General features: G+C 39.3%; 4 protein-coding genes across 4 annotated transcripts; all 4 read right to left on the minus strand.

Moving 5' to 3' along the window:
- Positions 1 to 983: 983 nt before the first annotated feature.
- Positions 984 to 2177, minus strand: LOC133742794 (uncharacterized). The gene has a single exon (XM_062170471.1). The coding sequence runs from the start codon at positions 2175 to 2177 to the stop codon at positions 984 to 986; it is 1194 nt and encodes a 397-aa protein (XP_062026455.1).
- Positions 2178 to 3266: 1089 nt separating this feature from the next.
- LOC133742795 (TMV resistance protein N-like) lies at positions 3267 to 5514 on the minus strand. The gene is made up of 2 exons (XM_062170472.1): positions 5448 to 5514; positions 3267 to 4678 (listed from the first exon to the last, which is right to left on the minus strand). Exons 1-2 carry the CDS (start codon positions 5512 to 5514, stop codon positions 3396 to 3398), a joined length of 1350 nt encoding a protein of 449 aa, XP_062026456.1. The 3' UTR covers positions 3267 to 3395.
- A 2757-nt stretch (positions 5515 to 8271) lies between these two features.
- Positions 8272 to 11099, minus strand: LOC133742797 (disease resistance protein RPV1-like). The gene is made up of 3 exons (XM_062170473.1): positions 11096 to 11099; positions 8695 to 8891; positions 8272 to 8598 (listed from the first exon to the last, which is right to left on the minus strand). The coding sequence occupies exons 1-3, from the start codon at positions 11097 to 11099 to the stop codon at positions 8272 to 8274; spliced, it is 528 nt and encodes a 175-aa protein (XP_062026457.1).
- Positions 11100 to 15797: 4698 nt separating this feature from the next.
- Positions 15798 to 20417, minus strand: LOC133742345 (disease resistance protein RUN1-like). The gene is made up of 2 exons (XM_062170013.1): positions 19820 to 20417; positions 15798 to 17356 (listed from the first exon to the last, which is right to left on the minus strand). Exons 1-2 carry the CDS (start codon positions 20317 to 20319, stop codon positions 16555 to 16557), a joined length of 1302 nt encoding a protein of 433 aa, XP_062025997.1. The 5' UTR covers positions 20320 to 20417; the 3' UTR covers positions 15798 to 16554.
- Positions 20418 to 20872: the final 455 nt, after the last annotated feature.

The raw sequence follows: 20872 nt of genomic DNA on the forward strand, positions 1-20872 counted from the left end.
ATGAATCCATGCAGAATGGATCAAGTGAAGTGAAAGTATCAATACTTAGAGCACCCACCAATGTCGCTTCTAAGTTATTCAAATCGAGCTGTGTCTAAGGACTTAGTAACCGAATCAGCCAATTTGTGTTTAATAGGAACAAAAGCAAGGTCAAACATGTTATCAAGATTATCCATATGAGCAGAAAGACAATTATTAGAACCTTTTTTTAATCCAAATTTGTTTCTGCTTCAAATCCTGTTCTTTGGGGATTGCAATACGCTCTGCAATCCTTTTAATAAACTTCAGATGCTTTTTCAGCTCAGCTTGCAGCGATGCAGTTGGGCTAATTTTTGATGCTTTCCTTTGACTTTGAGTGACCCTGCGAAGTATATTACATCTAGGACGTATGTGTCCCAATTTTCCACAATAATGACAAGTGGGAATGAACTTTATGGAGTTGTGAATATACCTGTGTTTGTCAGAACTTACCTGAGCAACTCTCTGATTGGTTTGAGAATTCAAATTCAGTTCTAATCTTTTGGGCAACTTGGGAGCAGAATCGTGGTCATTTGAAGTTTGAGAGTGGCCCATTGACTTTTCACATTCCACACCTCTTACAAAGGTCAAAGGCTTGCAAGTTCCACCTTCATACCCTAAACCTTCTTTGTTGCTATGAGCTTTACCAAAGCCAATCATCTTAGAAACCTTTTCAGACCCAATGGAGAACTTGTTGAAGCTTTCCTTGACTTTAAATAGCTCATCCTGCAATTTCTCATTTTCATAGGTTAGTGAAACATTTAGAGTAGACTGAGCCTTGACTTCAACCTGCAATATCTTAATTTTGTTAATAAGATCATCATGCTCTTTGTCCCAATCTTGAGACTTGATTTCATCATGCAAAACTTTAATCTTATCAACAAGGTTAGAACTTTCTTTTTCCCATTCTCTTAAAGTATTTTCAAAATTTGGCTCAAGTTTTTCTTTTTCCACTCTTAAAGACTTTACTTCTTCTTCAAGTTTGTAATTTTTTTGAAGAACTTTGAAGCATTATACAATTGCTTACACTTTTCATTAGTTTCTTCATCAAGAGCATCATCATCTAAATCAGAATCATCAGATAAATCAATATTAAGGGAAGAAGTAAGAGCAAGATTTACCTCTTCAGAATCCGATTGAGATCCTTCATCACTATCACTCCATGTGAATTTTAAAGCTTTGTCACCACGTGAATTACATATCCTGTTACCACAGTTAGCAGGAATATGTCCAATTCCACCACATTCATAACATTTAGGTTTGTCAGGAAAACTTTTCTTTTGAGCAAATTTTGAATTTTTGTCAAAACGATTATCAAATATTTGACCTCTTTTTGAGTCAGAAAAGTTTCTTGAATTATTTCCAGAAGAGTTTTTATATTTCAGAAAATCTTTGAACTCTTTTGTTAATAAAGCTAAATCCACAGAATTATTGATAACATCATCTTTATTTTTAACGGAAGAGAAAGCAACATCTTTTACCTTTTTATCCGGTTTGAATCTCATCTCAAAAGTTTTGAGATTTCCCACAAGTTCATCAAGAGAGTAGATATCTAGATCCTGAGCCTCCTCAATGGCAATCTGTTTGGCCTGGAATTTTGGAGGAAGAGATCTAAGAAACTTCTTGACAATTCGGTGCTCCTCAACTGGATCATCCAAGCTTCGACATTGACTAGTTACATTGAGAAGCCGAGCATGAAAGTCGTCGATTGATTCATCTTCAGCCATTGACATATTCTCAAATTCCAAAACTAGTTGTTGAAGTTTCTGCCCTCTAACCTTTTTATTACCTTCATAGGTGACTTGGAGAAGATCCCATGCTTGTTTGGCAGTGTCACAGTGGCTGATTCTCATTCTCTCCTTCTTGGACAGAGCTGTGAATAATGAATTTCGTGCCTTGAAATCACAATTTCTGTCACAAACCTCCTCCTTTGTCCATTCCTTTCTAGGCTTAGGAATTCTTGCAGAACTCACTTCTTCTTTCTTGGAGTCTTCTACCTTGGTTGGATGTTCCCAACCAATCTCCACTATATTCCACATATTTTCATCTTGAGAGTAGAGAAACGCCCTCATCATAATCTTCCATTGTGAGTAATCGTCTCCATCAAACAAAGGTGGACAATTAATGGAGCTAGAGGCTCTGTCACGTTGATGTTCCATCCTTGATCACGGATCAACTAAAACTCTTTAGAACCCGCTCTGATACCAATTGTTAATACAAGGATGGTACAAGCTCCAGAATATAAGACCAATTACAACTCAACATATTCAAGAACAGAGAATTTGCATAACACAACAACATTGGTCACGCAGTGAAAATCTCAATTGAGATCAAAAACACTGCGGGGCTCTAACTCTTGAGAACCCAAAGATTCACTAATCAAAACAGATTACACATTTAACTCTGGAATTGCAATTACTGCTGCAATCCTTACTGGACAGACTCACAAACTGTTTTCAACATGGAACAAAACAGAGCTACAAAGAGTCTGACTCTTTTACAATCAAAGGATTGAAACTCAACATCATTTCAATACACAGCAGAAGCACAGAACCCGTATATTTATACAAGGAAGAGATTACTAAGAATCCTTTAGCTTGGTTGAAGAAGACCACGAGGTGAATCGACACTAGCTTCCCACTTCCACTTCGGACAGCAAGGATTTCATGATTGCATTGAGTGGGCAAGACGAGATGGCCGGCAACCAGATGTAGTTGCTTCCTACTTTCTTCTTTGACAGCAATGTTTCCATAAGAAGAAATGGAAAATCACGTTGTCATGTTCTTCCTTTTCTCTTTCATAGCATGTTCTCCACGAAGGAGAGAAATAGAAAAAAAACTGAAAACCCAGATGCAACTCCCTTTTCTTTTTGGTTTTCAACAGAAGGAATGGTCATGTGAAGGAGATGGAAGTGCACAACAGTGACGAGAAAGACCACACGTGAACCTGCAATATTCTTCTGCTTTTGGTCTTTTGACAACCTGCTCACCACAAATTAATTAAACAATCTTTCATGCTTAAAAAGCATGTCTCCCACATGCTAGTCTTTTCTTATGTCTTCACAGCAAGCCGTGGGAACCATACTTGCATTTGATTAATTAATCATACTTCACCATCATAATTAAACAACTTATCCTGGGCTGCACATGAACGTGAAGAAGACCCGTGCATGACTTTGTTCTTTTGACAGCATTTTCTCCTCAATACAATTAAACAATCTTGCATGCTAAAATTGCAAAAGCCACCAATTCTTCAACACGTATGAATTCATGATCAGAGAGCAAAGCAACCACACCATACTTCCGTTAAAACAATTACTCGCTCTTATACCTTACACGGCTAGTAGAGTAGTTTTGGAATGCCAACAATATTTTATACTAACAATAGTTAACTAGTAGTATGAGAAAAAGGATAGAGTTATAGATATATGCTCCGTTTTTGTTGTGAGAGAGAGATCCTACTTGGTCTAGAAACGTTGGATTTGTCACTGGCACTTTATCAACTTGTTTCCCCTCTGTATGCTCATGTGTCACAGACAGGTTCATTAATTCCGTCTCAGTTCTTGCAACACCAATCGATAGGGGACTTGGTGAGACTCCAAGTGCTGAAGAATTGAGGGAATTGACAATAGTCACTCCCGACTCCCGTGATTCCAATACTTTGATTTGATTTGGGTAATCCTTCAGTGAAGTACAATCATGTGCATACACTTCTTGAAGACTATACGGAAGCTTCTTGGGCAGTAATTGAAGCTGTCTGCAGTTACTCAAGTCCAGAATCTCGAGCTTTGAGAGTTGATAGATACTTTCAGGTAACAGTACAAAGCGATTACCACTTAAAAATAACCGTCTTAAGGAGATTAGGCTGCTAAAATCATTGAGAATTGCTCCATCCATCAGATTGCAATAACTCAAGTCTAGCTCTCTCAAATTCGATAACGAAGCCAGAGCTTTGTATGATTCTGAAACTAGACATTTACATCCTCCGCAGAATAGATACTGTAGATTCTTCATGCCTACAATGAAAGATAACTCCCTTACGGAAGTTCCACCAATTGCAAGAATCTCCAGACATTTCATACCATTCAGATTCTCAGGAATCTCATCAATTTTGGAGCAATCAACTAGAAAGAGACTTTTCAAAGATGTCAAGCACCCAATGGTATTGGGAAGATGCAAAAGGTTTTTACAGTCTGTTAGATTCAACATGGTAAGACCAGTCAAGCGTTCAATTGATGGAGGCAATTCCTTAATGCTGGTCCCATCCAAATGAAGCTCCAGCAAGCTTTTCATATCTCCTTCAATTTCTGGAAACTTCTTCAATCCTGAGCAGAGTGAAAGCCTCAATATTTGAAGGCATTCCAAGGCAACGAAAGGTGGAAGGCTCTCAATGGACTTGCAATATTTCATATTCAAATTAACAAGTTTGTTCAGAAATCCAAGAGACGGGTGAATCTCCACCAAGCTTGTGCAATTTTGAAGTAGTAAGCGCGAACAGATAAAAATGGCCGCGAAGCGAGTGCTCGCGAAGGAGGCCAACAGTAGTAATGTTCGTGTGACAGTCAGCGAACGTCCACGAGGCCATAAGTACGTCAATGAACGCTCGCGAGGAACACTTCGCGAATGCTTTTCTAGCGAGCACTGATCAGGTGAAGCAAACGCTCGCAAGGAACATTATCACAAGAAGCAGAGCTCGCTGAGTGCACTTGGTCCAGCGAGGCGCTGCGCCAGAACTTCTTCCAACAAGATGTGCACGCGCTGAGGCGAAGTCGCTCTAAAGGCCAGCGAGTGGCCTTCAATGGGCAGCATGCCAGCCACTGTGGCAGACGTCAAGGTAAAACCGGCTTTTGACGCTCAAGAAGATTCAGGGAACAAGTTCTTCCGCCGGCGAGAAGAGGAAAAAATCGAATTCCTGGAAATCCATCTCCAATCCATAATCATCTCCCACTGCCGCTGTGAAGAATCAAGCCCAATCCCCAGGAAATTGTGATTGATTGAACTCTTTGTTGATAAATTGATCTTATGTGGGCTATTCTGTTGAGCTCTCGTCAAAAATCTGAGAACATAAAATATGCCCACAAGGTGTTTGGTGGAATGCCTGAGAGAAACCTTCGACAAAGATGACATGTGCAGACTTGGGGGACAGAACTATTAATCCTCATATTAGTGTGTCCCTGAGAGATTACACAAGAATACCAATTCTAAATGGCCAAGTGCGAAGAACAGAGTCTCAATATTTGCTTAGCTCACACCGTGTGCACACTCAATTTTGATGTCCTGCACTAGCACCTACAGTTGACATGCTTCATCCCAGACGTCAAAACCGGGGGCCACCATATGGACAGAGGGCCTGTACGAGAGGAATATATGATGCTCTGGTCTCTGTTATTGGCATTCCTAAAAGTCTGGGGAATATGCAATGATGTGCACAAGACTGTGGACTGGGGGCCAACACGAAATCCTGCTTGGACGAAGACAGGTCATGTTCTTCAATCATGGTTGCTGTGATTTTAAATTCCTGGAAATATATATATTCGAATATTATACACTTGTGTATGTATATATGGGGAAGGGATTTCAAAATTCTGTGGCATGATTTTAATTAAGACTTGTTTGAGTGTCTTAGTATCACCCAGGCCAATACTTGTGGCCATGAAATTTTACAAAGATTTTACTTTGTGAGATGATTTAATGCCAATTATAGTGGCAGTATACATTGATTTGCAGAGAAGGACGCTGCGTAGCTCTAACCCTCTTGCAAGTTTCAGAGTTGCAGAGCCAACTTGTGGCTTTTCACTTGCATATATATTGGCAAAGCCTAGTTTTGCTCTGGTACATTATACATAAGCTAATAAGTGGCCTAGTCTGAGGCTGCTGCACGTTATGGGCAAGTATGGCCAGACCGGATGATAGCTCGATTTAATCTCTGCATATGCTGGACTGCTGGTGATGACTATGCATGGTTGAGGGCCTTAGCATTACAAGATTGAAATATATGTCTCCTAACACTGAGGGAGCATAGCTAGTTGCCTTCATATTATATGAGACTGGAACTGATCCAGATTACATGAGTTTGGTCTCCAATATTCAAGGCCAGTACATGTGGCCTTTTTGTCATATTCAAGTTTCAAAGCTGTCAGAGATGCAAGTTTTCAAGGCAAGCATTTATTATTTTCTTCACAACCTTGAGAAGAAATTAAGTGGAACTCCTACACATAACTCGCTTCATGAGCCTATTATGCCTACACCAATGCTTGGTGTCATCATGTCCTCCTGGGCTCAAAGTTGTGGATGTTGTGGTCAAAGCAGAGGCACACAAGATGAGTATCTATCCAACAAGGCCAGTATCTGTGGCCTCTATTTTTAGACATAACATATTTCTCGAAAGTTGAAAATTCATCAGAGATAGTCAATATCATCTGTGATCAAAGTGCCAGGTATTCATGGTCATCACATGATTATCAATCAGTTAATGTGCCACTTTGATTATGAGCTATCTTACTGCACGTCAAGGTGACTTAATGTTATTCAAGTTTCACGACCTAGCAATTGAGGTCTGTTGAATTATCAATTATCAATTAAGCCAATGCAAGTGGCTTTTAAAGCGACTCTGTTGCAAGATTAGTGCTGACTCAATATCTCTTCAGTCAAGACGGGGAACTTTGACTTCGAGGTCTGGGGGGCAATGTTTGAACCCAAAATAACATTTTTTCCCGACAAGGGAGACTCGAATAAATCCGGGCCAATATCCGTGGCCCAAGCGATTTATTTTCGATAAAGCTCGGAATATATTGTTTAGAGGCTAAGTAAAGCCTACTTGAAGACCAAGTAATCTTAAGGCAAATCGTGATCTTATCGGTTTACTATCAATAATCAAGATATTTGATAATTAATAGTGGTTTACTTGGTTACGAAGACAGAGCGTATGGAAAGATCTTTGCATTAAAGATGGCCTCATGATTATGTTTGGCTAGGATTCTAATGGACATAGTTGGCAAAAGATCAGCAAGGAGTCTTGGTGTCATGGCTTTATCAATTAGGAAGATTGAGGAAGGAATCTAGATTCCCATGCAATTAAGGGGGACATGAAAGCAGGAGGCCAGGAGCTCTTATTGACTAAGGAATCAAAGGAATTAATATATATCATGTATATATGATTGCTCAGTGGTGGGCCAATTAAGGAAGGACGTACTCCTTTGCATGGTGGACATCCTTCACTGCCGATATTAAGCAAACAATCATACTTCCCATGCAATTAGGGGTTCATGGATGCGAGCAGTTTGAAGTCCTCGCAAAGATATATTAATATATATATGGAAGACGTGCTTGCCCAGAAATTGTTCTCAGAGGCAAGAAACCTTGCCTATATTCCAGCGGTGACAGAGGATAATTATTAATTATTGTCTACGAATAGATATCAAAACTATTAAGAGTTTTGATTTGATTCAAAAGCTAATAACTGTGGCCTAAAATATAGTATTTCATTCCTATTAGGAAGGAGAATCTACAAGCAGCCTATATATAGAGGCTAAAGACGACACAACAAACACAACTCTCAAATCAATCAATCCCTCGGATTATCAAGCCTCTCAGGAGCAAACCTTCAACCTCGTTGAAACCCGGCGACCGTACTTCCAGTCCTAGTCTCTCCAAGAGCCGACTGCTAGTGCTACTGCCACCGATATTACCAGCGAAGCAAGGGTAAGGCCCTCGCAACCCCGCGAAGCTAAAGTCACGCTTTAGCAAACCCTGTGCTTTCTCCAAACTTCCCAGTGATTGCTCTGCTTAATCTACAATACTAAGTATCGATTCGGTGTCGCGAAGAGATCACAACCAAAGCCCTTATCCGTAAGGCAAGAAGTCCTTTCTCGGAAGGCAGAGAAAAGAGCCTTGTGACGAGGTTGGTGCTCTCCTCGTCCACAACGCTTGAAGAAGAAGTCAGGTCAAGGGACTCCCCCGACGACTGCACCCCACGGTGCTGGCACGCCCGCGCAATCACAGCAGCAAAAGAGACAGTTTGCAGGCCAACTGGTTTCCGCGTCAAACAGTTATTACACATTCCTTTGTGATTCCAAATTACAGAAATTAGTAGAATTACAAAAAGGTTGACGTGAGAGTAATGTCCAATCTTAGTATGAGAATGCCAAATAAATTTTTATGGATGTGTGTAACTGTGGACGACCAAGGACCTTATATATATAGTTATGTAATTCAAAAAAGCTACTTCATCTTTCCTAATAAATGAGACTACAATCTAAACTATCAGCTTTATGAACATGCATTCAATTAATTGTGATCTTACCTTTTTTCCCTTCCATAGTTGTTTGATGCGGCTAAATAACATGCGAACTTCAACAAGTTTATCCGGTTGAAAGTCTGACGGGAAAGAATTCAAAGGACAATAATGCCATTCCAGATATTGCAATTCATTAGAAAGATATGTGATGTTTCCGGAAAACTTCACATTCCAAATCTTGAGCAATCTCAATCTGTCCATCTTCGAGAAGGCAATATCAATTGAGTGAACAACATCGTCTTTTGTTGGACATTGGAGGAATATGCTTTGAACTACACTCGTCGCCTAATAACAAAGAGCAAAGAACTAGTTATCGCACAAGAGAGACCATAATAAATAAATAAAACAATAAATGAGTTTCAGACTCCGGTGTTTCATTACCTTACTCCGATCAAGTACACGGATGATTTCATTGGGAATCCACAACCTGCTATGTTTTTCAGGCTTTTCAGGGTATTTTTGACGAACAACTTCCGGACCCATTTGTTGTATCAAATCATGCATCCACAATTTTGTTCCAAATAGAGTTATCAAAGATTTGCCCATAAGAACATGTACATCCATTTTCACACCCTCACCTAGTATTTTTATTACACGATTGTAATACCCCGAAAAATCTAAATTAAATTCCGTGGATTTTTAGAAATGATTTCACGGTAGTGGGAGCGAATACGAAGCTTGGAGAAGTTGTGGAATTAGTTCGAGCAATTTTATTTTTCGAAACGAACGTTATTTAGGGGGTTGTGAAAATTAACTTTTTGTACGTAGGGAATTTGGGAAAACATCCTTCATAAAAGTTGTAGAGCTCGTCGATACAAGTTCATACATATGTGGAACGCGAAAATCGGAGTTCGTATGAGAAAGTTATTGACGATTGAAAGTTTGGAATTTTCTATAAATATAGAAAAATTCCGGATTTATTCTTAAATCCGAAAATTTCCCATTTTTGGGTTTTGCCCCCCAGTTCTCTCCGTTCTCTCTCTTCTTCGGCCCCTCAGACCCGTCGGGTCTCTTCCGACCCGACCCGGGGATTTCTCCCCTCTCCGGCCCCTGACCCGGGCTCCCCCATGATCGCCGCTCCACGCCCAGCCGCCTACTGTCGTCGCTTTGCAGATCCGATGCCCCCAGGCCCGGATTGAAGAAGCCCAAGCCGTGCGAAACCCGACCCGGCCGGAGTTCCCCTATTTCGGCGTTGCACGGGCCGATCCTCTCGGTTTTGGGTTGTCCTCCTCCTCCTGATCATCCTCATATCCTCCTTGCATGACGATTTGGAGTGTAGAGCGATAGATCAAGGTTTGAAGTTTTTGACGGCTCTGATTCAATCTGGAATCTGTTCAGAGGGCTGAGATTAATCCAACTTCCAAGCTCAATCTAGGATGATCTAGACCTTGTCTCAGAAAAAGTCAGGTATTAAAGTTGTTCAATTCTTTATTTTGAAGAAGTTTGTAGTTGACAACTTTTGCATCTGAGGTGGTTGGCCGGCGTTGACCGCCGTCTGACCTCCGCATGTGGCGGCGCCTCGGACCATATTTTGAGTTTATATTATCTGGACGATGATCTATGCATCCATACGAGCGTTTTGATATATTAGAAGGTCATTTTAGAAAAAGTTGATAAATAGTGGATTTACGTTTTGACGTTACTATTTAACGTTTTTACGTTTATCTTCGGTTTACGATCTGCGAAGATCTGACCATCGGTTTTACTTCAAATTTTGATATGTTGATCGTATGACTGTCCCGATGACTTTGTGTGGTCATGAGCGAAGATCCAACCGTTGGATCTTCGTATAATTGTGAAATAGTGTTTTGGAAGGTGATTCGTGAGAATCCGACCGTCGGATTTTTGTATAAATCTGTGGAGATGTTTGTAAGAACGATTCAGGAAGATCTGACCGTCGGATCTTCGTGATAATTTTGGAAGATGATCCTAAGGGCGATCCGTGTGGATCTGACCTTTGGATCATCATTTAATTTCGATTTGACCGTTGGATCATCATTAATTTAGAATCCGACCGTTGGATTGCCGTATATGTGTGGTTTATGAATGATTTGCTAAGTTAAGATCGTATCTGATTAGGTGATTAACGGTTTGAGTTGGTGGACGATTGTGAATCGTATTCTGAGCTGTTAAGAAGACGCAGCGGGATTAAAGGTGAGTAAATCGCACATGGTTCATTTACGAACCGCATTTAGTAATTCAAATTGATTTGGTAATAATAGGCATTCCTGTGTGAATGTCTGTATATATATATATATATATATATATATAGGATTTTTCTCAGGTAAGGATGTCTTTAGTTTTTCTTATGGAACGGATTTACTGTTTTCACCCACTTTCCGATCACATTTTCACATCTTAACCGTTCAGTTTTTAGGTCCTAATGTATGGATCACCTCTGCAAAATTTCAGCCAATTTGGTGATCGTTAAGGCGTCCAAAACTGCAATTTACACGAACGAACCGAATCTGTCGAACCGGAACCGTTCGTTTACATTGTTGTAATTTGCAGTTTTGGATGTCTTAATGATCACCAATTTGGCTGAAATTTTGCAGAGGTGATCTATACATTAGGACCTAAAAACTGAACGGTTAAGATGTGACAATTTGATCGGAAAGTGGGTGAAAACTGGAAATTCGTACTTAAGAAAAACTAAGGACATCCTTAGTGTAGCCGGACTGTATATATATATATATATATATATATATATATATATATATATATATATATATATATATATATATATTTTTTTTTTTTTTTTTTAAACCCCACCCCAACCCACCCATAGTGGGGCTCGAACTCCTGACCTCCCAAATGAGAGTTCAGAGCCTTACCACCCCACCAACACACACACACACATGATATATATATTTGTTGATGGATTGTGTTGAGAAAAACAATATGCATGATTGTGTTGCTATTATTGTTTAAATGTTTACTTTTCGAGAAAGATATAGTGAGAAAGGTATTGAGTTTTATTGTTTGAGAAACAATAAATTGTTTTGATATGTGGAGATCAATAGGTCTCGAGTGTGACCATGACATACTATCAGTGAACCACGCTCTTGTACCGGGCTGGTGGTTACTAATAGCATTATAATCGCGAACCACGCTCTCGCGCCGGGCTGGTGGTGTCACGCCCCGAATTTTAAATAAATAAATTCAAATCCGAAACGCGAGAACAACAATCACAAGAAGACACTTAGAAAATTTTTCATTTAAATCAAGCAACAAATAAACTGAGCTTACAATGTCAATACCGACTCGTTCTTTAGAGTCACATATTACATTACAGATAGTTTACAAATTAAACTGAATGACAATTCAATAAGTAAACACACCCACCACAACTCACTACACAGCGAAAGACTTAAAACTAAGAGTACTCATCCACGTCCACGCTACCGAACGTACACCTCAGCTTTGATGACGATTAATCGATATTCTAACCTGCACAATAACCCCTACACCATAGAATAGTGCACTGGGAATGAACAAAACAAACCCGGTAAGCTTTTTAAGCCCGTATGAGTAAACTCAATTAAAATGACTCACGTCACTCATGCTTATAATTTCTCAACTCGTGAGATAAATTAAAGCAACAACATTTAACTCCACAAACACAACCAAACATATAATCACACTAGGTAACAATTAGTAATCCCTGCATCGAAAGTTTAGTTCAGGAGATCACCAAAGTCACCCAATTCAAATTATAGTAATCCCTACGTCGAATTTTAGTTCAGGAGATTACAATTAAACCAATCAATTAAATCAAACAATATAATTCATATTATCTCAAGTCACCCATAATATGAAAATCAAGTCCCTCTTGGACAACAAAAGAAAGAAACCACTTGAAACTCTCTTTTAAAAATGTGTACTCAAGGGCACGGTAACACAAAGTTATCTCCCAAGCAGTACAATGTACCCAAGAGCACGATAATACGAAGTTATCCCCCAAGCCGTACATTTGGCAGACAGACTAGAGCTCTAACTGAATTGTAACCTGACACCTCGGCCGAGGTTCAAGTATACAATATATGTGCCTCGATCACCAATGTGACAAAAGGTCCTCAGACCGAACATTTAAAAGTCCACATGACCCAAAATGTTACACTCAACCCAAGATACTCTTTAACACAATCATATCAATCAATCACATGATATATTGCATTTCCGAAAAGAGTAAATGCTCAGAATAATAATCCAAATAATTCACAAATCATACGCATATCACCACGTCATGCCATCAACATATATATATTCCACGTAAATATATATATATATATATATATATATATATATATATATATACGTAGTCATTCACGCAGGAATGACCACTAATACCAACTATAGTTCACACATTTTAAAACCAAGAAATTCAATTTTTTACCTGGGAGCCGTAGCCCTATGAACCGTAGTCGATCGAGTTCATATTATTTCAAACAAAGCATTAAATTTGAAAACGATTTACAATTATCACAACAATTCCAACAATTAAATAATTCGGTTCGTAAATGAACCTTGTGAGATTTACTCACTTTAAAATCCCGCTGCGTCTTCTCTAACAGTCAAGATAAAATACCGGATGTACTGCCAATCACCTAAAGCAAGTACAACCCCGATTCAGTACACGAATTAACAAAAACCATTTAATTCCGAAACTCCGGAAACACACTAAAAATCCGAAAGTGACGCCAATCAAGGTGAAACTTCATCCGAGACCATCCGAGGTCTCCGGAATACTTAAACGATCAACATATCAAAACTACAAGTCGATCGGATGTCCGGATCCTCACGGATTGAAAATCAATCGAACCGAGAATCCTATAATTTTGAAAATTCATAACATGCTCATACGATTTCCAAAAATTACAAACTATATATCGAAACGCTCATATCGACGAGTAGATCGAAATCAGGAACAGAAACTGTCCCTGAGGTGGCCGGAAGCCGCCGGAAAACACCACCACAGTGGCGGTGCCGCCGCCTACCCAAAGTCAAAATTTGACAAAACTTCCAACATGAAAGTTCTTCATCTTTACTCCAATTGAAACTTTCATAAATACACCATAATCACATTATGAGCCAAAAAGTAGAATTTTACCTCGCAATCGAAGGATTCGAAAAACCCTAGTTTCAAAAGCTCCACAATTTGATCACCTCAGATCGAATCGTTGCAACCCACTTTAGGAGAAATGATCTACATCCTCAGAAGTGCAGAATACCCTCAAGAATCACGGAAAAAGGTGGCCGTATGAGGGAGAACAACGGTGTGGAAAGGAGGTGATTTCCAGCTCGACTGCACCATATTCTTCGACTTGTAGCGGCTACCACGTTGGTTATTTCCCCTCGATGTCTTCTACAAAGTTGTAATCGAGCTCCAGTCGAGCAAAATCCCTTTTGGAATCAACTCGATTGGAGGCCTGTGGAAGAAGATATGGCCGGACAAAGGTGAGCCCTGAATTTGGGCGATTTGTTGCTCCCCGTGCAACTTCTCGGCCTTGTAGCGTTGTGCACAAGTCTACCCACACCGTGAAACTTCACGGAGATGAAGTTGGGACAGAGACGAAGAGATAGGGACAAGAATATCGGCCTATGGTGGCCGGACGGCGGAGAACGAAGCCGGCGAAGTCGGCTGGGCGAAACTGGGCTCGGGAGTGAAATGGGGGGGAATTTCTGGAGTTCTGGAAATTCTGTCCTTCTTTGCAAATTTCCCAAATTTTCTTATATTTATATAATTTTCCCAATTTTCAATTGCTCATAACTTTTTCATACGAACTCCGATTCTCGCGTTCCGCATGTCTACGAACTCGTATCGACGCGCTCTACGACTTTCATGAAGGAAGTTTTCCGAGAATCCCAACGAATAAAAGTCAACCTTTTTGACCCCCCTAAAACCAAAATATTCGACTAAATATTCGTCCGGAACACTTCCGCTCCGTCCACGAGCCACGAAACCGTCCAATAACCACAATTTAGATTCTGAAAAATAAATACAAATTTTTGGGGCATCACAGGTGGTTGCGATCAGTTAGAGCTCTAGTCTGTCTGCCAAAAATGAGTGGTCTTATGAGGGTAACCTTGTGGTTACTTGTGTCTCATAAGTATGAGTTTTAAAAGAGAGTCTTGAGAGTATTCATTCCTTTATATTTGAGGATATTTTGGAGTTACCTTGTGTGTTTATATTTATTAACTTAAATTGTGCAATCTTTAAATTTACTTATACGGGCTGTCAAAAGCTTACCGGATTTTGTGTTGTTGCAATCCCGGTACACTATTCAAACGGTGTAGCGGATAATGCTGCAGGTCAGGAGAACCAGGGCGGTGTTCAGGCTGTTTAGAGTAGTGGTATTTGAGTTACAACATTATTGTGAGGTTTGTTATGCTCATTGTGAGCTTTACGATTTTTAATTGGTGAGAGTGTACTGTAATAAGTAACTTGAGGATTAAAATGTTGTAATATTGAGTGATGTGAGGTGTGTTTGTTCTGAGAAAAAAATTCAGAATGGTAATTGTAGTTGTTATTATTCATGTTTCGGATTTAAATTGGTTATTCAAAATTCGGGGCGTGACAACGATCATTATTATCTCCTTTAAAGAAACACGCGATATCCAAAAACGTGTTCTTAGTTTCGGATTAGATTTTCTTTTGGTCAAAGAAACAATGATGTATATCGTTGGCTTATGAATAAAATTTCGAGTCCTTTTCATTATGACTACATTTCAATTCTGAGCTTTTGAGGAATGAATCCTAGAGAACTTCAGAGTCTTGCGGATAGTGAGACTACGCACACCATTCACTGCCATAGACAATCATTCTTAGAGATATTGCCTACACATTCCTCCGTGACTATAATGGCTGGGTCATCAAGTTTAGTTCAAGGACATGGAATTGCCCAAATTCCTCTTGCCACCCAAATTCCTCTTGCCAAATGGCACCTTGATTACTGTCACAAAAACTCTCTACGCTCCTAGGGCGAATTGAGCCCAATGGCACCCTATTGAGCTATTCGAGCCAACGAATTCCATGCTAAAATATATGTAGAGAAAGGAAAATAATTCCTTTGCACTACCTCTAATGATTGCAAATATAGGCGCATCTTAGAGAAACTTATGGGCCTTTGTGTCTCTCTGATAGAGGCCTCTTTGAATATGTGTTTGTTGGTGTGGTCAGTTTTCAATGGTCACAGATGGGGTGGTCTGGTTTAGCTGGATGACACTACCCATACCCATAAATAATAATCTCCTCTAGGTGGTCTAATTCATTTGGGTGCATTTAGGACAATTAGATAAGGCAGTTATGAAACTAAACAGGAATCACCAGTCATTATTGTAAAGCAGCTATAAAAGAGGTTTGTTAATGATAATTAATGTAAGAGCATTGTGGCTGAAGAGTTGGATGGACCACAATACCCCTTATCAGGAAGAAAAGAAAAGAAACTATATGGGGGTGAAATTCGGAGTTAATACTGAACTATCTTGTTGGAAGCACAAATGACAATTACATTCGACTGATTCGAGTAACTTTTTTTTATGGGAAGATTGCATGTTTGGTCCTGTGTTTAGTGGTGTAAAAAAATGGAAATGGGCGTGCTTCTCACATGCATGGTTAATTAATCTTGCCATTTTCTTTAACTTCGACGTTTATCTCATTCTAAAAATTTGGTGAAGTAGCCAAACATTGTTAAACACAGGGACCGGCTTGTTATCCGACTAAAATACACGGATAAAAAACACGACTGTCTCTTTCAATATAACTCAGTAAGGGCCAAGTAGTTTGGTAGAACTTAGAAGCACGTTTCTTCAAACAAACAATGCGCATTTCCACATTAGCAATTTGTGGGCATGGAGATTGCAGAACATTGTAAGGGGTATATCTGTCTTTCATGGAATTGTTCTTCTTTCTAAACTAGGCAGAACAGAAGCATGTGCAATCTTAATGGTGGACCTCAATTCCTACAGTCCTCTAGTCTCCTAGTCACTTTCCAACCTACACTTACCAACAGTTGAACTAATTCTCTGTTACATCATTATTGCAATAATAAAAGTCATGCAGATTGTAGCAGCAGCTACTTTACTGAATTACTGAGTTTGCTTTGCCTTTTTTGCTGTTTTGCAGTGAACTCTAATGTGCATGATGACAAGATTGCAAGAAATGTCACTGGATTACCATTTCACTGTTGAACAAGAAGTGGGCTCTTCCACTCATGCATTCTTTGGGTTCAATGGTATTTCTCAGTTGTTTCTCACCGTCCAATCATTATGAACATCAATAACATCAATAATCCCTTTCGGAGGATGTTTTTTAAGTCTCTCCAATGCACTTGACCATAACTCTACACTTCTACCACGAACAGACGATCCCAAAACTTCAATAGCTAATGGAAGGCCATCAGCATATTTCAAAAATTCCTTGGATAGCTTGAGAAAATCTTCTCCACCCTCGTTATCCTTGAAGGCTTTCAAACTAAAGAGCTCCAAAGCTTCAGGATCAGTTAATGCATTCACCTTGTATACTTTGTCTGCTCCAAATGCACTGATCAGGTGTTCATTTCTGGATGTTATGATGACTCTACTCCCTGGACCAAACCAAGTACGATGACACAGTAGTTCCAATTGTTTATATGGATCCACATCGTCAAGAACAATAAGCACCCTCTTAGTAGATAGTCTATGCTTAATTATGTTTGTTCCCATTTTAGTGTTCTGTACACTGACATTACTATTCAGCAAGTTCAAGAGAAGTTGCTCTTGTAATTTAATTGTACTATGATCTTTAACATCCGCAAGAAAGCTATGACCTTCAAACTGAGTTTTTAGCCTATCAAAAACCACTTGTGCAATAGTAGTTTTCCCGATACCACCCATCCCACAAATCCCTATGATACGAACATCGTCGAGACACCCAATGTCTAAGTAGGAAAACAGTTCACTCAGGTGAGAACCCATCCCAACTAAGCCCTCAGATGTGCAGATTATTTTATTCAACTCAGTGAAAATCTTTTCTACAATTTGTTGAATAATTTTGGCTTCAGACCTGGAAAGTCATAAACAATCATCTTATGTATCTTGTGTGTACGTATAAGGGGTAAAAGAACAAATAGATAAAGATACTGTAATATTCTATAATGCCGTCAGTACTCTTTTTCTTCGTGAATGCTTCTATTTAAAGTCATGCCTCTACATTTTATATGTCGAGTTGTCAACCTGTCCTAATTTTTGTAAAAGTTTAATCTCCATGCTACCCTTATCTAAAATTAAAATTTTATCTCTCTCCTTGCATCGACAAACATTAATGGAGAAGAAGAATTAACATGAAGAAGCAGTATGCATATTGGAGGACATATTGGATATAGTTTGTGAGAGAATAAGGAACAAAAGAAAGCCCCAAGTCTAGGGTTTTGTGCATAATGGCAACCTTGTCCAATCGTGTCTAGTGCCGACCTAGGCTAGGTCAGGTTATCCTAGAGTTTGATCTCGGCTTGGTGAAAAGCAAACGAGAACACTTAAGACAACTGTTCTAACAAGACTCATAGAAGAACTTCTGTTAGGATAGACTAGACAAACTCTATCAAACAGACCGTCACCTAACTAGGAAAAAAAAGTACACAAATAAAATGCATACGCGGGCTCGAAAGCTACTAACTCCTCCCAAAAATTAGAAGGGATTTACTAGAAGGGGAGAAAAAAAAAAAAAAGGCAACAACCTAATATGGCCCATAGGAAAATCCTAACACAAGGCCCAACACGCACACCGCGAGCGCATCCATCACCGCCACAGAACAAGGAACACCACCATTGCACCACCTAGACGCCACCACCCAAGAGACACCAACAAAACCTAGCTATGTATACAATACAGACCCAAACCCAACTGAATTTGGGTCCCCCCAGCTCCGGAAGGAAATCACCTGTCCCCAAATTGCCTATCCCTATTCTGTCACCTGCCTAATATTTTGACATGTGTACTCCTACTTAACGGAAGACTAACTCTGTTAAGTTTTCTATGCTTATTAAAATTCTACTAAAAATTAAAGTTTTTTTTTTTTTTGAAAAGAAAAATTAAAGTTTCTTTGAAAAGAGAAAAATATTTGCGTGAGTGCGCGACTATCCTTCTTCCTCCTCTCCTCTCCACTTTTAGAGGCCAAACTCATATTGATTTTGTATTGTCAAGTGGTCTTCTTGACTTCTTGTCTTCCCTTCATTAGATCCATATCCGCAGGTTAGGAATCAAGACCATTTTGTTTTACAACTTTACAACTAAATCGGTGACTCGCAATGAAGGAGCTCAAAATGACTGCTTCCATGGCTGCCTGACGTGACCATAACTGGGCGGGCAACTAAGAAATATCAAGAGTGGATTAGGTTTTAATTAGATTGAGAAGTGGGTTTCGGCTGATGGTAGATCGTTTCAGGCCAAGATTAGATTAGTAGAGAATGGACAGAGTAAATAAGATGTGTGCTTGGATAGAATTGGAGAGCCCAATATTTTGATTTAGATGCCTTTGCTTTCGATTGGGTGTGAGATCCATAATCCATTTCAAATAGTCAAAACCTGGTTTTGTTTGGATCTAGATTGCGGGGTTTTCTGGGTTATGATAAACAGTTTTGCAGGGGAAGAGAAAATCATGAATCTTTTGCAAAAGGAAACAAAATCTCAAAGATAATATTGGATCCTCACAATCTCACAGCTTTTCTGGGTTCTGAGAAACAATTTTGCAGGGTTCTGAGATTTTTTCTTTTTTTTTCTTTTTTTGAGAAATGGTTCTGAGATAATAAATTAAGGGTAATGCGAATTTTGTTTTTGGCTGACAGAGTTGACTCTGGTTAAGTAAGCTGACAGATGTCGACAGATCAATGGATGGGACATAATGGGACAGGTACCACGACCTACCTTGCCTCATAGTTGCTTCAAAACGAGACGTCGACGTCGACCACCACTGTCAACCCTCCAAGCAAAACAATACTAAAAACTAAAAAGCCTATGACAAGAAATTTTTTTTTTTTTTTTTTTTTTTGATCTGAAATAGAACAACAATCACCTATCCGGCAGCATCACAACATTAGCAAGACTAGCGTCAGCGCTGACGTCGGAGTACCAACAAGAGGAACTCCTCAAAATCCTAGACCGTGCAGCGCGTGGTTGACAAGGAAAATCGTGTTGATTTTTTTTTTTTTTTTTTTAGCGTTTTTGATGTTAGAGATTAACAAGTCAAATATTATGTTAACATAAATGTTGTCCTGGTTGGATAAACTTTTTTTTTCCTGGTCAGTATTTTGAATATTACCAATTTTTCTTATTATCAGTATTAATTAAGCCAATAAGACTTATGTTTAAACTTTTAAAAATTTAATCTACTTGATATATTGGTACATGGAATTTTCCTGAATCTAAATTCAAAGATGCATGAACATAGTTTCTTAACCTATGTGATGTGCAGTTTAATGTATATGAATCAAAAAAAAAAAAAAAAGTTCAACGCTAAATGAGTTGGCTTACCCATTTTGCAGATGCCATCCAGAGAGATTGCCTACTTTAGCAAGAGCGTCTTTCCACCTCTTTACTTTGTCTGGTTCCGCTTCATACCGCTTTTGATGCTTCTCAAATGCTTTCTCAAAGTGCTCCCCTGTTTGTCTTCGTACCTCAGATGGATCAACATGGTAGAACACAGGGAGGACTGTTTGTCCTGTGGCTCTCTCACATTCAGCGACTTTTGCAAGCTCATCCAAACACCACGAAGAATCGGCGTAATTTTGGGAAAAAACCACAATAACATATCTTGATTCTTTAATTGCTTTCAAGAGATTTGGACCAATTGATTCCCCTCTCTCAAGTTCTTCATCATCTCTAAATGTGTTTATTCCTTTCTGTTTGAGAGCGGTATAGAGATGGTCTGTGAAATTTGTGCGGGTATCTTTACCTCTGAAACTGAGGAACACATCGTATGTCAATTTAGGAAATGAAGAAGAAGAAGAAGAAAGATCTGTTTTGGTAGTCATTATTGAAGGAGTTCAGAATGGAGGAGAAGGAGGACAAGAAGAAGGAAGATCTATTTTGGTAGTCAATGAAAGAGTTTAGAGTGCTGCTGGTTTCTGTTCTTGGCGAAGACTACGAATGAGAATAACACTTCCTTATATAAGGATCCGGGTAACACCTCTCACTCTCACAGGTATTGACCAATAAAAACAAAAAGATGTTTGGTAGGGGAGGTTGGGTTGCACGCGCACGATGAAGCAAATGGGAACCTTATTTTTCTCTTTGTCGATGTAAATGCTTTATGTAAATGGTTTGATCCGTAGCCAACGTTTTTCATGGAAAATCTTCTTCCCTGACCACTGGGGTCTTGCGGTGGAGCAGTATTTTGTTAAAAAGTGGGTGAAATTATTTCACAAGGGTAAATGAATAGAAGAGTGGGGTCTCATTTGTCAGAGCTGGGGGTGTGAATTTCACATCAACTTCAAATTGCTTTTGACTACATGGCCACATAATTGAATAGATCACATGGTGCCCACGTACGCTCCACTCAGTTTCGATCAATCATTTCCTCTTTTT

This window comes from Rosa rugosa, chromosome 4, assembly GCF_958449725.1.
Source record: "Rosa rugosa chromosome 4, drRosRugo1.1, whole genome shotgun sequence".
In the NCBI taxonomy this organism is placed as follows: Eukaryota; Viridiplantae; Streptophyta; class Magnoliopsida; order Rosales; family Rosaceae; genus Rosa; species Rosa rugosa.